Source organism: Tachysurus fulvidraco, chromosome 19 (genome assembly GCF_022655615.1).
Source record: "Tachysurus fulvidraco isolate hzauxx_2018 chromosome 19, HZAU_PFXX_2.0, whole genome shotgun sequence".
Lineage (NCBI taxonomy): Eukaryota > Metazoa > Chordata > Actinopteri > Siluriformes > Bagridae > Tachysurus > Tachysurus fulvidraco.
Genome location: NC_062536.1, coordinates 4439635 through 4459634, shown reverse-complemented (window position 1 = coordinate 4459634; position 20000 = coordinate 4439635). Strand labels below are relative to the sequence as shown.

At 42.0% G+C, this 20000-nt stretch overlaps 2 protein-coding genes across 8 annotated transcripts in view; one reads left to right on the top strand and one right to left on the bottom strand.

Moving 5' to 3' along the window:
- Positions 1–13465, bottom strand: part of c19h12orf56 (chromosome 19 C12orf56 homolog) — a 26816-nt gene extending 13351 nt beyond the window's left edge. Inside the window, exons 1-8 of one of the 5 annotated variants that reach the window (XM_047804353.1) lie at positions 13251–13461; positions 12682–12784; positions 12442–12574; positions 12307–12353; positions 11925–12157; positions 10597–11783; positions 8621–8798; positions 6937–6991 (exon numbers count right to left, since the gene is read on the bottom strand). In XM_047804353.1, the coding sequence (XP_047660309.1) occupies positions 6937–6991; positions 8621–8798; positions 10597–10833 (470 nt within the window). In that variant the 5' untranslated portion in view covers positions 10834–11783; positions 11925–12157; positions 12307–12353; ... (1 more) ...; positions 12682–12784; positions 13251–13461. Of the gene's footprint in view, positions 1–6936; positions 6992–8620; positions 8799–10596; positions 11784–11924; positions 12575–12681; positions 12785–13250 lie in introns of all 5 variants that reach the window. The other 4 variants (XM_047804354.1, XM_047804356.1, XM_027151830.2 and 1 more) reach the window with 4 other exon arrangements.
- A 3467-nt stretch (positions 13466–16932) lies between these two features.
- The window catches only part of slc13a4 (solute carrier family 13 member 4), a 19013-nt gene continuing 15945 nt past the window's right edge, over positions 16933–20000 (top strand). For all 3 annotated transcript variants that reach the window (XM_027151115.2, XM_047804418.1, XM_027151113.2), the window contains exon 1: positions 16933–17445. In XM_027151115.2, coding sequence (XP_027006916.1) covers positions 17347–17445 — 99 coding nt within the window. In that variant the 5' untranslated portion in view covers positions 16933–17346. The remainder of the gene's footprint in view (positions 17446–20000) is intronic.

Below are 20000 nucleotides of genomic sequence, written 5' to 3'. Positions count from 1 at the left end.
TCCTTCTGGCAAAAATGCTCCCGCTCCATTAAACTGGGAAACGATGTCTTCTGTACACGTCTGTCCAAGTCATTCCACTAGTTTTCTGTAGGATCTAAATCCAAACTCGTTCCTAAACGCTGATCTTCTTCTGAAGTCCTTTCTTAGACGACTTGGATTTGAACTTTGGTTTTTGATGGTGCTGGAAGGTGGCATTGTTCTTCGAACAGAGACCTACAGGGTTTGTGCTGAAATAAACTGCTATAATTGACTAGAGCTTCAGTCCCAGATGAAGAGGTGTAACTCTGCAGTGTGATGCTGCCACCACCGTGCTTCTGTCTAGTCATCCTACTCCACAAACAGATTGTTGTTACATGCAGACAGCAATCAACACTTAATCAGATTTCCTTGCAGCTCATTTAATGTTGAAGAAGATCTCATAAGATCCTCCCTGAGAAGTTTTCGCCTTGTCTTTACCTCAGTGTTGGAGGGACGTCCCGTTTTGCGTGATGTCCCTCTGTTGACAACGACGTCTGCGGTGTTCCATGTTACAGCGAATGTTTGGGTGTCAGATCCTTTGTTAAACTATTTTTACTCTATTTTTTACACAAGGACTTTTTAAAACATGTCACTACGTTGTGTATGTAACAAATGACACGTGAATCTGATTTTCCCGCCAAAATATTTTCTATTGGTTTTATCACCTAACGTTGATTGCTGTAGCTACAGTGTAGCACATTAACGGTAGAAGAGTGCAGGCAGACAACTTATTGTGAATGTGTCTCATATTAAGTGCATTCCCTGTTGTTGAGTTAAGAATCAAGTGAAACATGAAGAGACATTAGAGCAAGAGCAATAGAAACAGGGTCACCTTATAAAGCTGACTGCATCGTATGCTCACTGAACTCATTAAAAAGTCATTGGTAACTTGACCAAGTTAGTCTTCTTCTATTTCCTTCCTCCTCTCTTATTTATCTCTCTCTTTCTTCTCATATTACAGACAGCAGGTTGTCCAGGTGACTCATTTTTAATCAAGTTAAAAAAGTGATAAATGAAATAAAAAGGTGTACCAAAAATATGTGCTGTGTATGGATATATATGTGTGTGTTTGTGTGTGTGTATGTCCTTGTGTGTGTATGTCTGTGTGTGTTTGTGTATGTGTGTATGTTTGTGTGTGTTTGTGTTATTATCCCTTATTCCATCATCTTAATAAATCCTGTATTCATTTCCTATTCAGTTCGTCTTTACTACTCACTTGCACCACAAACAATCTTCATGTCTCCAGGCCACCCCCCACCCCCCATGCTCTGCCCCCCAGCAGGGTATCAGAGCAGGTAATAAACAGTTGTGAAAAACCAACAATGTCCCAGCTATGCTTGTTATGCTTATGGTGTGGTTGTTAAAAAACAACCATAAAGCACTACATTGTCCTACAGAGACAGAACAAGAGAAATTTTGGTGTCTCTTTGATCGGACCTTGAATCACCACATGTTCGGTTTGTTAGGAACCATACTGACTGATTGACTCAAGCCCAGTCGGATTAAAATGGCTCTGCCGCAGCTAAAGGGTTAATCCTTTCTTGTATCGGCGTAATATTAATTAATCAAAGTCAAAAGCTGCGAGTTTAAATCCTGTCTCCGTAAGCAGCTAAAGCGAGCTGATGACACGCACATGATGACAGGCTGATGACAGACGGTTCTTTCCATGCCTTTGTACACGTCAGTCAGAAGAAACATGTAGGATGGAGATAAGGGATAGAACCTCCTTGTGCTTGTCAAAGAGGGGGCGGGTTTACTCATTAGCAAACGGTATACAATTAATTATGCATTAGCACAGTGCAGGTTAGCGAGCCTTATAGTGAGAGATTCTACAACATGTGTACATGTTCAAGAAAATTCTCAGATAAAGAACATTGAACATAATTTAAAAAATAAATTAATTAATTAAAATTAAAATCTACAGCACCTAACTACATTTCAAGGAATTGAAATATAGTGGTGCTCAGAAGTTTGTGAACCCTTTAGAATTTTTCTGATTACTCCATAAATATGACCTACATCATCATCATAAGTTCTCGAAGTACACAAATGAGCCAAAAATACGACACTTGGTCATTTCTTTCTTGAGAAAAACGATCCAATATAATGACATCTGTCCGTATGTAGGGTAATCAGTTAGAAGTCTGAAGCTGAAGGGGTGTCATCAGTTATGCTCCACAAGCAGGCTGTGAGTAAGAAGAGAAGGAGATGGAGATTCTGGAGTGAGTTAGATGAGGTGATGGAGAATATTCCAAGATGAGAGAGAGAGAAGTAATTGTAGCTGACTTCAACAGGCATGTTGGTGATGGGAACAGAGGTGATGGGCAAGTTTGGTGTTAAGGAAAGGAACCTAGAAGGACAGATAGTGGTGGACTTTGTTAAGCAGGTGGAAAGAGAGAGGAACATAGACTTACATATAAGAGTCAAGTCAAGTCAAGTCAAGTCACCTTTATTGTCACATCACCACAGCACATGTGCCATGGTGAGTGAAATTCTTGGGAGCGAGTACGCAGGAGTACGCAGGTAGACATCATAGTAGGAGGTAGGAGTACGCAGGTAGACATCATTCAATGTAGACGATGCGATCTGAGAGAGATTAGTGACTGCAAAGTGGTGGTAGGTGAGACTGAAGACAGACAGCGTCGCATGGTGATGTGTAAGATGTCTTTGGTGATCAGGAAGAAAAGGAGAGAAAAAAAATAGAAAAGAAGACCAAATGGTGAAAGTTGAGAATGTGAGACAGGCTTTGGGCGGTCAGGAAGACCTTCCAGATGACTAGGAAAACTACAGCAGAAGTGATCAGGGAGACAGGTAGGAGGAGGCTAGGTGTGTCATCTGTAAGGAGAAATGAAGATAAGGAAACATGGTAGTGGAACAAGGAAGTACAGTACAGCATAAAGAGGAAGAGGCTAGCTAAGAAGAAGTGAAACGTAGACAAGACCAAAGAAAACAGACAAGACCAAAGAGAACAGAAACGAGTTGTATGCTAGGTTAGAGATGAGGGAAGGTTAAAAGGACTTGTAGCAAGACAGAGAGATAGAGATGGGAAGGATGTTCAACAGATAAGGATGATTAAAGGTGCTAAAATATTCTGAGTATTCTGAGGAGCTGATGGAAAATGAGAGGGAAAGATGGGGGAGGAGGTAAATATGGTAGAGCAGGAAATAGCAAAGATTAAAAAACATGAAGTGAAGAAGGCTCTGAGGAGAGTGGAAAGGCTGTTGGTCCAGAGGACATACCTGTGGAGCTGTGGAAGTGTCTAGGAGAGACGGCAGTGGAGTTTCTATCTAGATTGTTCAACAGGATTTTAGAGAGGGAGAAGATGCTTGATGAATGGAGGAGAAGTGTTCTAGTGCCGATCTGTAAAAACAAGGATGATGTGAAGGGTTGTAGCAACTCAATCAATCAATTCAATTTGGCTCCTGCGATGGATAGGGGGGTGTCCCATCCCTGTGCGTTGAGCCGACCAGATGAACTAGTTGTTTCCAGCACTGACGGTCTTGTGCCAGCTGCTCTGCATCCTCCATAGCAAATCCTTCTTGTTGAAGGTCGCCCGCAAGGACGTCAAGCCATCGGGTGCAGGGTTTACTTTGTGGTCTTCTCCAGCCTGCAGCCCTCAGATCAAACTAGAGAATAGCTCTTGTCGGATGGCCAAGCCAGCGAGTGCGACGTTGTGCGGCCAGGGAGGATGCTCTGGGCTGGCACGTGCGGGCTCTAAGCATTTGATTGGAAACCTGCTGGGGCAACCTGATGTTCCCGATGGTTCTGAGAGCCCTGCTATCAAAGCCATCTTGCAGCCAGTGTCTTGTTTAAGGGCCAAGTCTCCGAGCCATATAGCAGGATGGAGAGCACTGCCGAGTTGTAAATCCGGCGCTTCGTCTTGCGTGAGATATTCTGGTGCCACCAGAGTGATTTCCAGAGAGACTGCAGAGCTGACGCAGCCAGGGCTCTTCTGCGGGTAATCTCTGGTTTTAAGTCCCCATTGTCTGTCACTATGGATCCCAGATACACAAAATTCTTGACAAATTCCACAATGTCATTGCCAAGCCACAGGGAAGGTGGATGTGGTCTGTCACCTACATACATGAACTTGGTTTTCGTCCAGCTAACCTGGAGGCCGAACTTCTCCGCCTCCTCACTGTGTATGGCCAGAGCATCTCTCAGCTGGCTGTAGGACGTGCTGAGCAGGATGGTGTCATCACCGTACTCCAGGTCAGTCAGGTGGTAGTTGCTGATGGACACACCGGGGACCCGCTCACAAACCCTGGACATCAGATGGTCAATGATGCAGTTGAAGAGGTCAGGTGCAGCCACGCAGCCCTGGCGAACGCCACTGGAGAAGGAAACCAGTCTGAGTCTCTGCCGTTGATGCGGACACAGCTCTGAGCGTTGCTATAAAGCAGCTTGAACAGGGCAACGATCTTGGGTGGTACTCCAAGGGCGTGTAGGATACTCCACAGTGAAGTGTGGCAGATGGTATCGACAGCAGCCTTCCGATCTATGAATCCGATGTAAAGATGACAATCTTTATGGAATTCATAGGTCTTCTCTATCAGCAAACGAACGGCGGAGATTTGGTCTATTGTAGAGTGATTAGGCATGAAGTCGGCCTGCTGGGGATGGCGGCTGCTTCTAATGGCTGGGAGAGCACGAGTAAGCAAGATCCTGGTAAAGAGCTTGCCGGGGATGGAGAGAAGGGTAATGCCTCTGTGGTTGCTGCAGACCAGCCTGTCGCCCTTAAGTTTCCAGAAGGGCAAGATGACTCCTCTGGTCCAGTCACTGGGGAGCCTCTCTGTCTCCCACACCTCATTGAATAAGCGGGTAAGCCATTCGACAATGCTTTCACCGCCTGACATTAGCATCTCTGCGGTAATTGCACATATGCCGGGGGCTTTCCTGTTGTTAAGTTTCCCCAGGGCAGCTTGCACTTCCTCAGATGTGACAGGGCTTGTACTGCAGGCAACACTAGGGGTTAGCGGCCAATGAGATGGTGGGATCGGCCAGGGAGGTGCCATGCTGCAGAAGGAGGCTGAAGTGCTATTTCCAGCGTTCGAGGCAGCTTGCTTCAGTTGCTATAAGATTGCCGTCAGAATCTTTCACCAGGGCTGTCTTAATGCGGGGGCCATTACGGGCTTGGCGCAGCAGACTGAAAACACGGCTCATGTTGTTACTATTGGCCGCGGACTCTAGGTGTTTAGCTTCTGTTTGCCAGTACTTCTCTCTATCCTCGGCTATAGACAGATTGCGTTGGCGGTTCAGTCACAGATACTCTGTCAGGTCACCTCGGAGCCGGGCCTCACATCGCCGGTCAATGATGTTAAGTGTCCTCTCCGATATCCAGGGTTTTTTCGGGGGAGTTGTAGCAACTACAGAGGCATAAAGTTAACGAGCCACACAATGAAGCTATGGGAAAGAGTTAAGAAAGCTAAGAAAGGAAGTGGATATTTGTGAGCAGCAGTATGGCTTCATGCCTAGAAAGAGTACAACTGATGTCACTTTTGCTCTGAGAATGTTAATGGAGAAGTACAGAGATGGTCAGAAGGAGCTGGGTGGCGAGAGAGGAGCTATAGTACTGAGGATGTCAGGTGTACCAGAGAAGTACATCAGAGTAGTTCAGGATATGTACAGTATGTGAGGAGTATGACAGCAGTTAGATGTGCTGTAGGTCAAACAGAGGAGTTCAAGGTGGAGGTGGGGATACATCAAGGATCGGCTTTAAGCCCCTTCTTGTTTGCTATGGTGATGGACAGGTTGACAGATAAAGTCAGACAGGAATCGCCATGGAAAGTGGTGTTTGTGGATGACATTGTGATCTGTAGTGGGAGTAGAGAGCAGGTGGAGGAACACCTGGAAAGGTGGGGGTCTGCTTTGGAAAGAAGAGGAATAAAAGTCAGATATAGCAAGACAGGTTACAGGGGGCTGAGGTCAAGGTGGTGCAAGAGTATTTGATTAAAGTGTTATGCAAGTATTTGGGATCAACCATTCAGTGTGAGTGTGGAAAAGAGGTGAAGAGGCATGGACAGGTGTGTTGAAGTGGGTGGAGAAAAGTGTCAGATGTGTTGTGTGACAGAAGAGTGTCAGCAAAAATCAAAGGAAAGGTGTAGAAGACCGTAGTGAGAGCAGTTCTGCTGTATGGGTTAGAGACTGTGGCAGAGATGGAGGTAGCAGAGATGGAGGACGTTGAGGTTCTCTTTAGGAGTGATGAGGATGGACAGGATTAGGAACGAGCACATCAGAGGGACAGCTCAGGTTGGCTGTTTTGGGGACAGGGTCAAGAAGGCTAGATCAAGATGATTTGGACATGTACAGAGGAGAGAGATGGTTATATTGGTAGAAGGATGTTAGAGATGGAGCTGCCAGGTAAGAGTTCTAGAGGATGGACAAAGAGGAGATATATGGATGTGTTATATTTGGTGTGAGAGTAGAGGATGCTGAGCTTAGAGTTAGGTGGAAAGCTGAAAGTAGAAGAAGATGATAACACATCTGTGAGTATGTGAACTTTTGCTTTGAGTAGAAGCTTGGAGGAAATTTTATCCCGTTCCTTAAAGCAGAAGAGCTTCAACCTTCCAACACACTGAAACACAAAATATTTGGAAAACTCAACATGTTCATGGGAAGAAGAAAAGTTCTTAGGTTGTTCTTATGCTTAGAATCTATCACTGTTACCCAAAATAGAGCTTGAAAGCAAATGATGAATCATTTCATTCATTAACGTTAATTAGCTAGTTCTCTTTGTATTCTGTATTAAAAGTCTCAACTCTGTAACTCACAACAATCTTTTCCCTGAGATGGGTTTATAACACAGTTTGGAATAGCACTCGATCGTTGAATAACCCAGTGAGTGTGTGTGTGTGTGTGTGTGTGTGTGTGTGTGTGTGTGTGTGATGGAGTTGTAAGCTCAGTGTGTGAGGTCTATACCTGATGGATGATGGAGATGATCTCAAGTCAGAACTCTGCTGAAACCTGCTGGCTCCTGCACAAGAGTGGAATAGACCATTGGGTAATTAGAATTATGTCAGATTGACCTATACCAAGCAAATGTGAATATAATATAATATAATATATATATATATAAACTAAATAATGTGTCATTTTGGGTATTTTACTCTGATCCCACACTAGATTACAAGCTTTGCCAACATTGTAGGTGTTTGGAATCAAACTAACTGTTTACAGATGAAGCACAACGGTGTGTGCTGTTGTAAGACGTTAAGACAATGTCTTTTGTAAAAAGCGCTATACAAATAAATTTGAATTGAATAATAATATAATGACAGGTTTGTCCATCAGCCTGCAGCTCTACAGCCTTTTGATCCATGTATTGTCTCCTCCCATGTCCTGTGACTGTTTATTTCGTTACACATTATGATGAAGCTCACCTACTGTAATATCAAGCTCATTCTTTGCGATGTGTACATTCTGTCTTGAGAATACTGAGACGTTACTAAGCCTCTCGTTCTGTTATAACCTGTTATGCTCTTTGACCACAGGCTGCCTCGCCTTGTTATACTCGGTTGTTAGCAGAGAGTAAGTCACACACGTGCAAGTCACAAGTAAGCCTCGAGTCATGAATGTTGATTCAAAGTCAAGTCGAGTCTTTTTATAATATTTGTCAAGCAAGTCTCAAATTTGCGACTTAAGTCTGACTCGAGTCAAGTCGAGTCCCCCACCTTTGAGTCATTTAACTCAAGTCCGAGTCGAGTCTCAAATCATGAATGTCAAGTCAAAGTCAAGTAGAGTCTTTTTTAAATATCTGTCAAGCAAGTCACAAGTCTCAAACTGGTGACTTAAGTCTGACTCGAGTCAAGTCATATGACTCGAGTCCCCCATCTCTGGTTGTTAGTCACATTTAATCCACAGTCTATTGCCTTGTTTTTCAGCCCTGACTCAGCCTAGCCCCCATAGCCCTGCACATGCCACGTTGAGACCATAGGCTCTATTTCAAACACGTTTGGGGTCGGTTTGGATTTAATAAAGTGAAGATCTTTTGCTCTTGCCTCGCCTCAGCCCTGACTCGTTCTCTGTTACATCTGAAAACAAAAAACTGTTGAAAAAATGAGTTATTTCTTTACTAAAGGAAGACATGTACTTTTTTAATCACATTTAGAGTTGCGTTTAAGTTCGTATACCCTTCAAGAAACAGGTTAGTTCCAGGGAACAAGCAACGGCTGCCAACTGGGAAAAAAAAAATCTATAAATGTTTCTTTAAAGAAAAGTAATCAGACTCCACATACAATCAGATACAATCAGACCTGGACAGTGACGTGATGTAAGGAGGACTGAAATGCAACACAGAGTTGTACAGTGTGTACAAATGTACTAGACATGCTCTAGCCGTACACACTCAGCAACTCTGATAATCAGATTAGACAGGGTTATGGGGTGCCAGAGGGAGATGAGATCTATTAACGATCAGCAACTTTATTAACGAGATTACGTTAATGTATCTTACTCAGCACTGTAAAAGCTCTGAGAGAAATACCGCATTCATTATTGGGTTCGTTTATTGTTTGTATGTAAACCATTTTACTGTACACCTTTATGTCCTTGATCCATGGCAGTCTAAAAACAGCCTCTAATAAAACAAAGACCCTTGTCTTACCCTGTGCAAAGCGGCTGAGTCTGTAGTTATATTGTTGACCAGGTGTGACAGCAGACTGAGGCTTGGGTCGGTCTCTTGAGCCACGATTCCCAACACCCTTAGCATGTGTATGCACAACATGAATATGAAGTGACTGCTCTTGGTCTTTGCCACTGAGGAAGTCTGGTAGATCATTGATCTGCAGATAGAGAGTCATAATCTACACCATTCATTCATTCATTTATACATAAACTAAATTTAATAGCACTGATCTGTCAATTTGATGTTTTTTTCCACCTTAGATCAACAGTAAATCTTTTTGTACCTTTAATCCATCCTTAAGGTCCAATTAACTATCTATAATTCATTTTTAAGCACACTATAGTCATGTTTCCAGGTGAAGAGTGCAGTACAAGTACCCCTGATGAGCCCCGGGGACCCCATAGAGAGCAGTGAAGTTAGCACTTGTGTTGACAGTTGGATGTAGTTCATCCAATGTGATAGTATGCCAGCGTTATCCCGGATATCGTGGCTCTGGATAGACCAAAGACTTTCTGTCTAGTGAGACACATGCCATAAATGTTAAAGTTAAAACAAATAAAAAACTGTTCTTTTCTGTCAGGTACCATCAGTGGTTCAGCTTTTTGCCTTCAGTATGTATCTGTTTCCAGTGATCAGTCACTGCTTACCGTCACTCAACCCACCTGCATATACAGTATCTTTATTGTAGCGCATCATGTCGGAAAGATCGTATTTACATGTCGAACACACGTCGATGCCACTACACTGTCGGGATTACGAGTGTGGGAAACTCTGGCATTTCTTTAAGCTCGGTTTCCACCTTGAGGGTGAATCAGTCAGAACACATGCTGGAATACCTTATTTTATATTTTCTATAAGTAGAAACCAACCCAAACACTGAGGGGTTAAAAATACTTGATGAATTACTAAATGATTGTTAATGAACTTGTAATTAATTGCACGTCACTAACGCACTAATTCACCTGGAAAAACAGACTAAAGGTACAACAACATGTTCATTTGTCAGTAGCATTACAGTAAACCACAAAAAGTACAGACCTTTATTGCGAGATCTGACAGTGTGTGTGTGTATGTGTGTGTGTGTATATATGTATGTGTGTGTTTGCATGTGTGTGCACGTGTGTATGTGTGTATATGTGTGCGTGTGTACAGTATATGTGAGTGTGCATATGAGTGTGTTAATGTGTATGTGTGTGTATGTGAGTGTGTTTGTGTGTGTGAGTGTGTTAGTGTGTGTGTATGTTTGCATATGTGTGTGTATATGTGTGTGTTTGCATGTGTGTGTGTGTGTTTGCATGTGTGTGTGTTTGCATGTGTGTGTGTTTGCGTGTGTGTGTGTTTGCGTGTGTGTTTGCATGTGTGTGTGTGTGTTTGCATGTGTGTGTGTGTGTTTGCATGTGTGTGTGTGTTTGCATGTGTGTGTGTGTGTTTGCATATGTGTGTGTGTATTTGCATATGTGTGTGTGTATATGTGTGTGTTTGCATGTGTGTGTGTGTTTGCATGTGTGTGTGTGTTTGCATGTGTGTGTGTGTTTGCATATGTGTGTGTGTATATGTGTGTGTGTGTTTGCGTGTGTGTATGTGTTTGCATGTGTGTGTGTGTTTGCGTGTGTATGTGTTTGCGTGTGTGTTTGCATGTGTGTGTGTTTGCATGTGTGTGTGTGTGCGTTTGCATGTGTGTGTGTGCATGTGTGTGTGTGTTTGCATGTGTGTGTGTGCATGTGTGTGTGTGTTTGCATGTGTGTGTGTTTTTGCATGTGTGTGTGTGTGTTTGCATGTGTGTGTGTGTTTGCATGTGTGTGTGTGTTTGCATGTGTGTGTGTGTTTGCATGTGTGTGTGTGTTTGCATGTGTGTATGTGTATGCATGTGTGTGTGTGTGTGTTTGCGTGTGTGTGTGTGTTTGCATCTGTGTGTGTGTGTGTATTTATTTGTTGGACACAACTTTTGCACTTACCAGCTCCATGTGCAGAATGAGGCTGAAGCTGAGCACCCTGAGGAGAGTTCTGGGATGATACTCAGTCAGGTAAATGGAGTCGTCAGTGAGCACAACATGCATGAACACCTTGTCGATCTCCTCTGTAACCACGACACACGCCTCGTAGTACCGAAGCCGCTCGTGCACGTCCCGGGGAGCATTCCGCTTAAGAAACGTCTCCAGTTTGCTGTTGCGCCGACAGAAAAATGTGTCCATGGAGTCCACCTGAGAGAGCTACACCTTACCATCATCTACTGCCACACAGCTCAGCTCGTGTACCGAGTGTTTTACACACACACAGTACATTAAGTACAGCACTGAGTGCACTGCGAGAGACACACACTGAATAAAGTCCCTAAGGAACGTGTCTCCAAACTCAGGGATGCGCGCGCGCACACACTCATACACACACACTCATACACATGCACACACACTTATACACACTCATACACACACACAGAAATATAATCTGAAATAAGCGAACATATGAAAACGCACTTCTGCATGGTGTACAAAGTTCAATAAAAATATCTTACTGAGTTACACATTGGTATTTTTGTACACAGTAGAACAGCTGAAATATTATTATATATGTTTCTAAATAACAGGTGCGTTCATTAGGACTGCAAGAACAATGGCGCCATCTAGTGGATGTAACTTCCAGAACTTGAAAATGTGTGGAAAATATTTTAGATGCCACCAGTAATTTAAACCTAATAGGCTCACATAATAAAAAGGCATGTTAAAAAAGTAAACTGTCAAAATGTCAGGTTAAAATAAAACAGGTGTGGTTTAAAAATAAAAGCAAGCAGAGGAAATTTCCTTAAAAACAATGAAAAAGATCTTAAGAGAACTTAACCCTGACCTATCATGACACCATGTGTGTTGTGCTTGTATGAGTAGATACATCAGTAGATAGCTTTCCTGGGATTATTTTCTCCTTTGTGTCACTGCTGGACTCAGAAACAGTCCACCAACTATACAATCAGCATCCTGAGGAACTCACTGATGTCACTGGGTCTAGTTGATGAAGACTGAAATCTGTCCGAACTTAGTTTGATCTTGTAATGGACCGGGTGTGTTAGTCCGGGGGTCAATGCGAAAACATCGGTGAACTGGTCCACCACCTCCATCAGATCTTGGTGCTGAGATGACATGAGATTCTCCTTAACAACAAACACAGACAATTATATTAATTAGCATTTCTTATATAAAAAACAAGTGTATCATACAGCAGCATTTAAACAATTATATATATATATATATATATATATATATATATATATATATATATATATATTTCTCACCAGTATAAAAACCCCAGAGCTCTATATAGAACCCCAAGGAACCCCTTTTATGAAGAGTTCCGGGCTGTGATGTGGTGCTAAATTTGTGGAAGGTGGGAAGCACAGGCTGAGCAGGTACGGTGTCTATCAGTGTTAAGGGATGGAAACATGGAGGTTTACAGGTATGCTGGTGCTGGATGGCAAACTGGGAGCTGTCACAGTGGGCACTCTGTGCAGAAGATACCGCTGGCTCTCTGTGTGGTGCAACCCAGGGAGGGGGTCATTCATCAGGCTCTCCTGACCCCCCCCCCCCTCTCTCTCTCTCTCTCTCACACACACACACACACACACACACACACACACTTTGTATGACTCTATTCATGAATGTGGAGACACTTCTCACCTCTGATATCCATACGTCTCATAGCCATCAAGTCCGTTCTCCAGGTCCTGAGGCAGATGTTTTGAACAAAAAATCATCCTATACAAAATACACTATTTATCTCCCAACCTTTCCTGCGTGTTCAGGTGTTTGTACCTGCTCAAGCTTTCTTTCTGCACCTGCAGATATCAAATGATGAAGGACAGTGACAAGACAAGGATGACAATGCAGCTAGTTAGTGAGGCCAAGATGGCCGCTTGGAATCCTGGATGCTTTGGTTTCACTATAGCTGAAAAAAAAAAAACATGTTATTGGCACAATCTTATTCCAATTTCCAAAAGACCCAAAATGTCTTGGTTTAACCTGCACCAGTAAACAGAAACAAGGTTCACTCACCGGCTTCTACAAGCAGTTGAAGGTCAGCTCTGTGCCCACAGAGTACTCTATGCATGATGTACTCTAGAGTCTAGCGTATCAAGTGGAACATTAACACTCTTTACTAAAAAATAAATCAAACAACACGAGCTTATTTAATACACATTTAGACTTTCGATATGTCCATACTATTTATACCACAAAACAGCATATTAGAGTGTAGAAGTATTGCTCAGCTGACTGACAGGGTACAGGGGGGGGTGTTTAATTTTCTCACCAGTGTGTGTGTGTGTGTGTGTGTGTGTGTGTGTGTCCACAGTGAATAAGCAAGAAACTGACCCTAAGAATCATGTGATCAACCTGCATTCCTGTTTCATTAAGCCGGGTGTAACTGGCACAGCAAAACCGATTTGGGCTTAGTGATTAGTAAGTAACTAATAATATTTATTAATAATAAGTATTATTTAGAAGAGAACACACTTACCTTATAGTGATAGCAACTGTTTTTTCCTTTGCTTCACCGTACACCACATTTTAAAGCCTTACTCTGTGTAATGAGCTCTTGTACATGACACTGCAGTATAACTCACCTGTACAGATTCACTGAGTCTCACTGTTATTAGATGACACTTTTTCTTCACCACCATCCATGGGAATGAGGGAAGGAGCCCCAGTACAAGATGGTGTCCAAACCAAAGTCCATGCACAAGTCATAAAGAGAAACCGTACCCATCCTGCCCTCCTCCAATCCCTCTATCTCGCCATAACAGCTCAGCAAACAGGTACACATGAGCAAGCTTGTTTCCTCATAGTTGGGTGAACTCTAAGCTGCTCAGAGTCCACATGCAGCTCTCACTAAGAGCTTTCCTAATAAACTCTGTCGATTCCACAGCCTCACAAAAGTTCAGCTCCGCCCACCAAGTTCATAACGATGCAAAACTCCAGTCACACGTCTCACATGATTAACTTTCAGCTATCACCATAACGTAAACATGATAGAAACTGACGGAGGTCAACAACCGGGGTTGTAGTTGTTAACACAACACAGCTTGATGAGAGAGATCAGATGAGATGAGCTGTCATGAGTTGATATCAGATGAAATCAGATGAGATCCAATGATGATATCCAATATTCTTGGTATTTAAATGCCTGAACGTATAAATTGTTGAGTGTATGCATTTGTCAGAGTAATACTGGACATTGTTCTCTGTTGGAAGAAGGTGTAACAATGTACAAAGAGGTGTGGTAGAAGTGGGTAAACCAGAAGGGTCAGGGGTGGGGTAATTAGTGTAGGTTGGGTGTAATTAGTGTATGTATTAAATGTAATAGTAGGGAAACTGCTGGAATTTGCAGGATACAGCAGAAACACAAAAGTAACATTATGTATTTTTTATGCTTCCACAATACATCTGTTGTTCTTTCAGCTGCTCCCAGTTCAGGGGAAATTGCCCAGGAATCAAACCCAGGCCACAGCAATGAGTGCACGGGATCATGCCGCTGGAATAACAGCGGACTTTGCTGCCATGCTAAATTTAATCCTTTAAAAATCTACCTCCTTTTACAAACTGTTTGCTTATATTGTAGTACTGCTATATATTGGTGTCTTTAATTATTTTTAGTCTTATTACTTGGTACGTCAACATCATTGTCAGGACAACAACAGATGTGACCTCCAGACCACCAGAGGGCAACCTCACATATTGTTTGAACGTCTGTTGTGTGCCTCATTTCTCCTTTTGATTATGTAATGTTTAAGTTCATCAGTAACACCATTAAAGGTCCTGAGTTTGTTAGTTTCCTTGTCTTGCTTCTGTTTACTCCATGTTGTGTTTGTTGCTTTACCTTATAACCTAGCACAGTTTACTAAAATTCACTGTGTGAACACCAGGTGAAAACTACACAATCTGTACAATACAATCTCACAGTACTAAAATGTCTGCACACTAAAACCTACACACTAATGAACATAAAGCACAGGTGAGCGTGACTGGGGAACAGCACAACAAAGGAAGAAGCCCAAAGATGTGCACAGGCTGTCTTTCGGGTGGTCTTGTGGGGAAATGTCTGAGGTAACAGCGACAGAAATATCCTGTACATTGCACAGAGTTATTTGGCTTCATAATCAGAATGACTTGTTACACCTTCACCCACGTCTGTACTACACTGTCCACTTAACTCTTCACCTCTGACATAAGGGTTGTGGGAGGAATTAAAAAGCCATAAAATCCTTAACAAACATTCCAGCATTTATTCCTTATAAAATCACTGAAAATACAATCTCATCAACACTGCACACTGATTAATATCTCCAAAGGACCCTTTATGCCAAAATGTTCAATATGAAAAACTAAGAACTCTTCTGGCGCAAAAGGTTTATTGGGATCAATATTGCTTTATGCATGTATTTATATTATTCTGCTGTATTTTCTCTTGTTGACAGTCTTTATATTGCTCAACCACGCTCCTTTCCAGTAGATGGCCAAGGCAAAATACACCAATGCCAAGAGAAGGAGCCCACAATGGCAACATAAATGTCCTGTTGAGGAGGTATGCCATGTAGGCACTGCCCACCGGCAGTAGGGTGGGGTACTGTGATGGCATTGCCCAGACCACAGCCCACAAGCAGCCTGCAAACACTCCTCAATCTACTATTACCTAGGTGCTGAATAGACAGTGTAGATTCAGCATCTTCACAAGGTACAAAAAAAACCCCACACAGCTTCAGGGTGGGGCAACAGAAACTCTCCTCCCAACAGAGCTAATCAGATTGTGGCAGAATGTCTTCACCCTCAGTGAGAAGCACAGAGAGTATCACCGTGAGATTTAAACTAAAAAGCACTTTTTCCACCCATCTCTGGTTCTGGTGTAACTGTACAGTATTCAGCCTGTCACAGCTTCGAGTTTGCTACTTGTGCTTATTTATGCTGTCAGTTACATGAAATATTTAGTTCACATATCCACAAGATTCTCAGTAAAGGACAAAGCAACAATAAAAAATACATGACATGAATGAAACCATATAAGCTTCTATATAGAACTTAATTTATATAGAATTAAATTTATAGGCTACAAATACTGTATGTCTAGAAGAGTTCAAACTTAATTGGCCACTTTCCTTCTATGTTGTCATTTAGTAGTCATTATAAATCATATCACCAAGCATGTATACTACACTGTATATTGTAAGACGTTAAAACACATTAAACACGAATGACACAAGTTCACTGTAAATAATAATATGATAAAGAAACTGCAGCTCGTTCTTTACCCCTGACACAGGAGCTGTGGTAGGCTCTGCTTCCTTCGGGGGCTTGGTTACTGATCCCTGATCAGACGCAGACATGTACTGTATGTTCAGGGTCTTACACACTCATCTGAATATAATGCATGAAAAGAATGAGACAACATGAAAAAACAAAACAAAAAAAACCCTGAATTTAAAGCCCCAAACCAAGGCCCTCAACCCTCCCTGCTCCAGGGGCGCTGTATCATAACTGCCCCTGCACTCTGACCCCAACCTCCTCAGTTGGGGTATGTGAAGAAAAGAATTCCACTGTGCTGTAATGTATATCTGATGATAATAATAAAGGCTTCTAATAAATAACCAGAACGGCCGAGTTCCTTCTAATCACTAACATGACAGTTACATACTGTATGAGAGCAGAAAATTGGGGTTCGTTCCCAACTCGTGTTTACAGTCAGGGAGCATGTCAGCAGCAGGAGCCACGTTTACATCACTGGACTGAACTGATCGAGACTGAGGGAGAAATGCAGAGAGAAGAGACATCATTTAAGTAAATCTTCAACATTTTTAGGACCTAATCTTTTTCCATATGGACCCAAATCTGTCTGTATTAAGTGTTTGTGTGTTGTTAAAGACTGGGAACTACACTTATACAGTATACATGCAATTTGGTGTCAGTAGAGATGTGGATTTGCCCCACCCCCCCTCCCCCCAAGAACTTGGTCTTGATCATTTTCATCAAGTTTTATCCTCGGTTGCATGTGATGAATGATTCCCTCTGAAAGATTATTCTGACTTTCAGGTTCTTCTGATCCTAACTACTAGGAAGCATTTTATAAGCAAATGATAACTGATTCAGTTTCGTGAAACGGGTTCATTGATGTTGATACAATCAGTTAAGTGTTAAATAAACCCCGCCCCCTGCTCTGGCCAGTCGATCACATTAGGCTGCTGGTTTCTCATTGGTCAATGAGAAGACAAGGCGGGGCGACATGGAAAGTTGCGCACTCGGAGAGCTTTATATAATCCAAAAACTTCATGCAGTTTGTGCCTGTGTTTTATTTTGTTTGCATGATTGAATTCACTAACTAGAACATGCCGACACAGAACAAACTAAATAAGTGATCTACTCGAAAAAGGGATCTGGCTAATTTCTATTTAGGTCTGGAAAAGTTGGCTGGTTAAGAACACATCAGACATCAAAGGAACAGCTTTTGAGCTCATTCATGCAACTAAACTCAGATTTCTTCCAGAAGGCAAAGCTGACACTTTAGAAAACATGCATAAAGGGAAAGTTCTTTTTGTAGTGGACTAAATAGCTCAGGAAATTGCATCGCCGACTTATGCACACTTAGTTTCAGAAACCTGGAGATAATAAAGAAAGAATAAAGAAAAAGCCTCAGAGAACAAGGGGACTCAGGTGAGGCTGGAGACAGCAAGAATGGACCTGTTCAGAAAACTGTGGGTGGCGAGGAAGCTGATTCTTGTGGTCATGATCCCACTGTCCCTGCTGCCGCTGCCTCTCATCCATCCAAGCAGTGTGAGTACCATTACATCTAATACATTCTATTGAATACTATTATATGTTAAAACTGTAAGAAGCACGTTTTATTACAAAGATTCTATTAATTCTTGACTTACTAGGATTTAAAATACGCATGCGTCATGTATAAAGCCGATTCACTTTACCGAATCCGTTCTTTCCAAAAATCCAGAATATTTGAGTCAGCTACAAACTAAATAATAAGGAAGAGAAGGACGTGTAGGAATCAAGTGACTGTTTAGACTAGTGTTTGTTGTTAAACTTTGGAAACTTTTTCTGCTGTGCGCACTGAGCCCGACGCGGTTCCGTGCGCATTTACGAACAAGCGCACTTTGGGGACAAGTGTGTGAACGCGCGCTTTGGTAAACCTCATTGAGTGTCTTCTCTTCTCTAACGCATTAACATCGTGATTCTAAACATCAGGCTTATGGACTTACACTGCTCTAGACATTTATAGTTTTTTTTTCCTCCTTCAAACAGCTAATCAGTGTCGTTTAAGGGATGAATCAAGTGTAGTGACTGTAGACCTGCTTTAAATATTGTAGGAATAAAACTGCAAAATTAAAATACAATGCTATTCCCAATGTACCGATTTTGTTGAATAAATGCTTGTCTTGACAAATACAAGAAATGGCAGGGTTCTCTTAATACATATCCATAAAATACCATGTCAGCATAAGGTAGAATATCTTTGAGATGCCCTGTGAGTAAGGAGTAAGACAACCTTTCACCAATTTGGAAAGTTTTCAGATCAAGGGGTTGTGAAGATGCGTTACATGTAATGACCAGGCACCCTCCTGATGTCCTGGCACATCTTGCTTTGTTGTACAAATTGTTTATTTGAAACACCAGCAGCTTTTGCAGATGTTGTTTGTTTATAGTAGAGTTTTTTGGTTTTTTTTTTTTTTGGGTCCCTTGTGAGTCAAATGCTTATTGAAATCCTGCGAGAAACAGCCTGGCCTTAATTTTAGCGATATTTTTCTTAGTCATGTGCTAATCATAAATGACTCCTGTTTCCTGACTGATAATGATAATCAGACTGACCTTTAGGTCAAATCAGTTTCAGTTACTGTGATCAATTCTTTTTCCACCATCAGCTCCAGATTCTGTTTGAACTGTCAGCACAAAGAAAGCTAAAGATTAGATTAGCTTTAGTTGCTGATCTATAGTAGAATAATCAAGAAATAAAGACAACAGTGAACAAGAGCCGATTACTCATCACTCAGTGTAGTGCATACGATTGTGCCTACAACTGGAATGTGTATTCTGACTAGACCACAGCATTAGCACTTGGAAGGCCACTTCGGGTACTCTGTGATTAATTGCAGAGACATCATACTTTTCTTCCTGACACTTCCATGCATGTTTCCTGATGCATGATTGTCATGGAATACCAGGAACCTCTGAAAAAAAGGCCCACATCAGGCTTCTTAAAATAGCCCAAATCAATCACGTTGGAACAGTGGAACTGATTAACAACAAACAGATTAAAGCCCAGTAAAACACCATGTGCTAGCCTGCAGCTTAATCTGCCAGCAGTGCACATTGCTGCGGCGTGCCTTCACCTTTGAGCCTGGGCACAGCCAGCAGGAGATACCAACAAAAAGGAGTTGGAAGTTGGGATGGATGTGAGAGCATGCCAAGTAAAGGTCTTACTGGCTGTGAAACTATGTCCCGGCCACAATCAGCATGTCCACTTGACATGGAGTAAGACGTATTTTAGACAAGAAAACCCAGACAACTTAATTTCGACTCTGCAGAACAAGTTTATTACTACCTTGCATTTCTTTAGAAATTCGTGGGCAGGTTTGAACGTAGATACTTTTAGTCTTAGTTATAAAAATACCTGATTAATACACCAATATATTGTCACCTGTCTAACTTCCTCACTGCTCCAGTCTAGCATGCACAACCTACAAAAATCAGAGTCCCAGAATGGAAAAAAATAATCATTTAGTAGCCATAGCAGTGTGAAACGTTCAAGAAATCAGAGAGTATAAAGGTAAATGGTAGAATTCTTTGTACCACTTATACCATGCCTACAGAGCTATCCTTCATAAATCGTTGAATTTTTCTTCGCTGTAATTGAACGGACGATCGGAAGGTCACCAGCTCACACTGTGCTGTGGTTGTAATGTGTAGCATGGGATTTTATATCGATTATGAAGGAGTAACGACGAGTATACTAATGTAAGATTTGATTATATGGTCTTTCGGACAATCTTTGCATCTTAGCAAGTGATAATATCTTGTGTATCACTTGTTTCATTCCCAAAATGACTCATTATATTGAAGAATTCATTGGGTCTTTAAATCCAAGTTAGATGCTTCTTCTTCTTCTTCTTCTTGCTTTTACACAGAACCATTTTTTTTGGGTTTTGGGGATAGAACATCAAGAAACCTCTTAAGAGCGTATTAAAGGCAGGGTCTCTGAAATGCTTCAGAAAACTGAGTCGGGCCGAATAAATCAAAACAAACGTGTAGCCAATGAGCAGAAAGGGGCGGGGATTGTCAATATGCGGCGGAGAGAGTGTTCAGTGCGCATGTGTGAC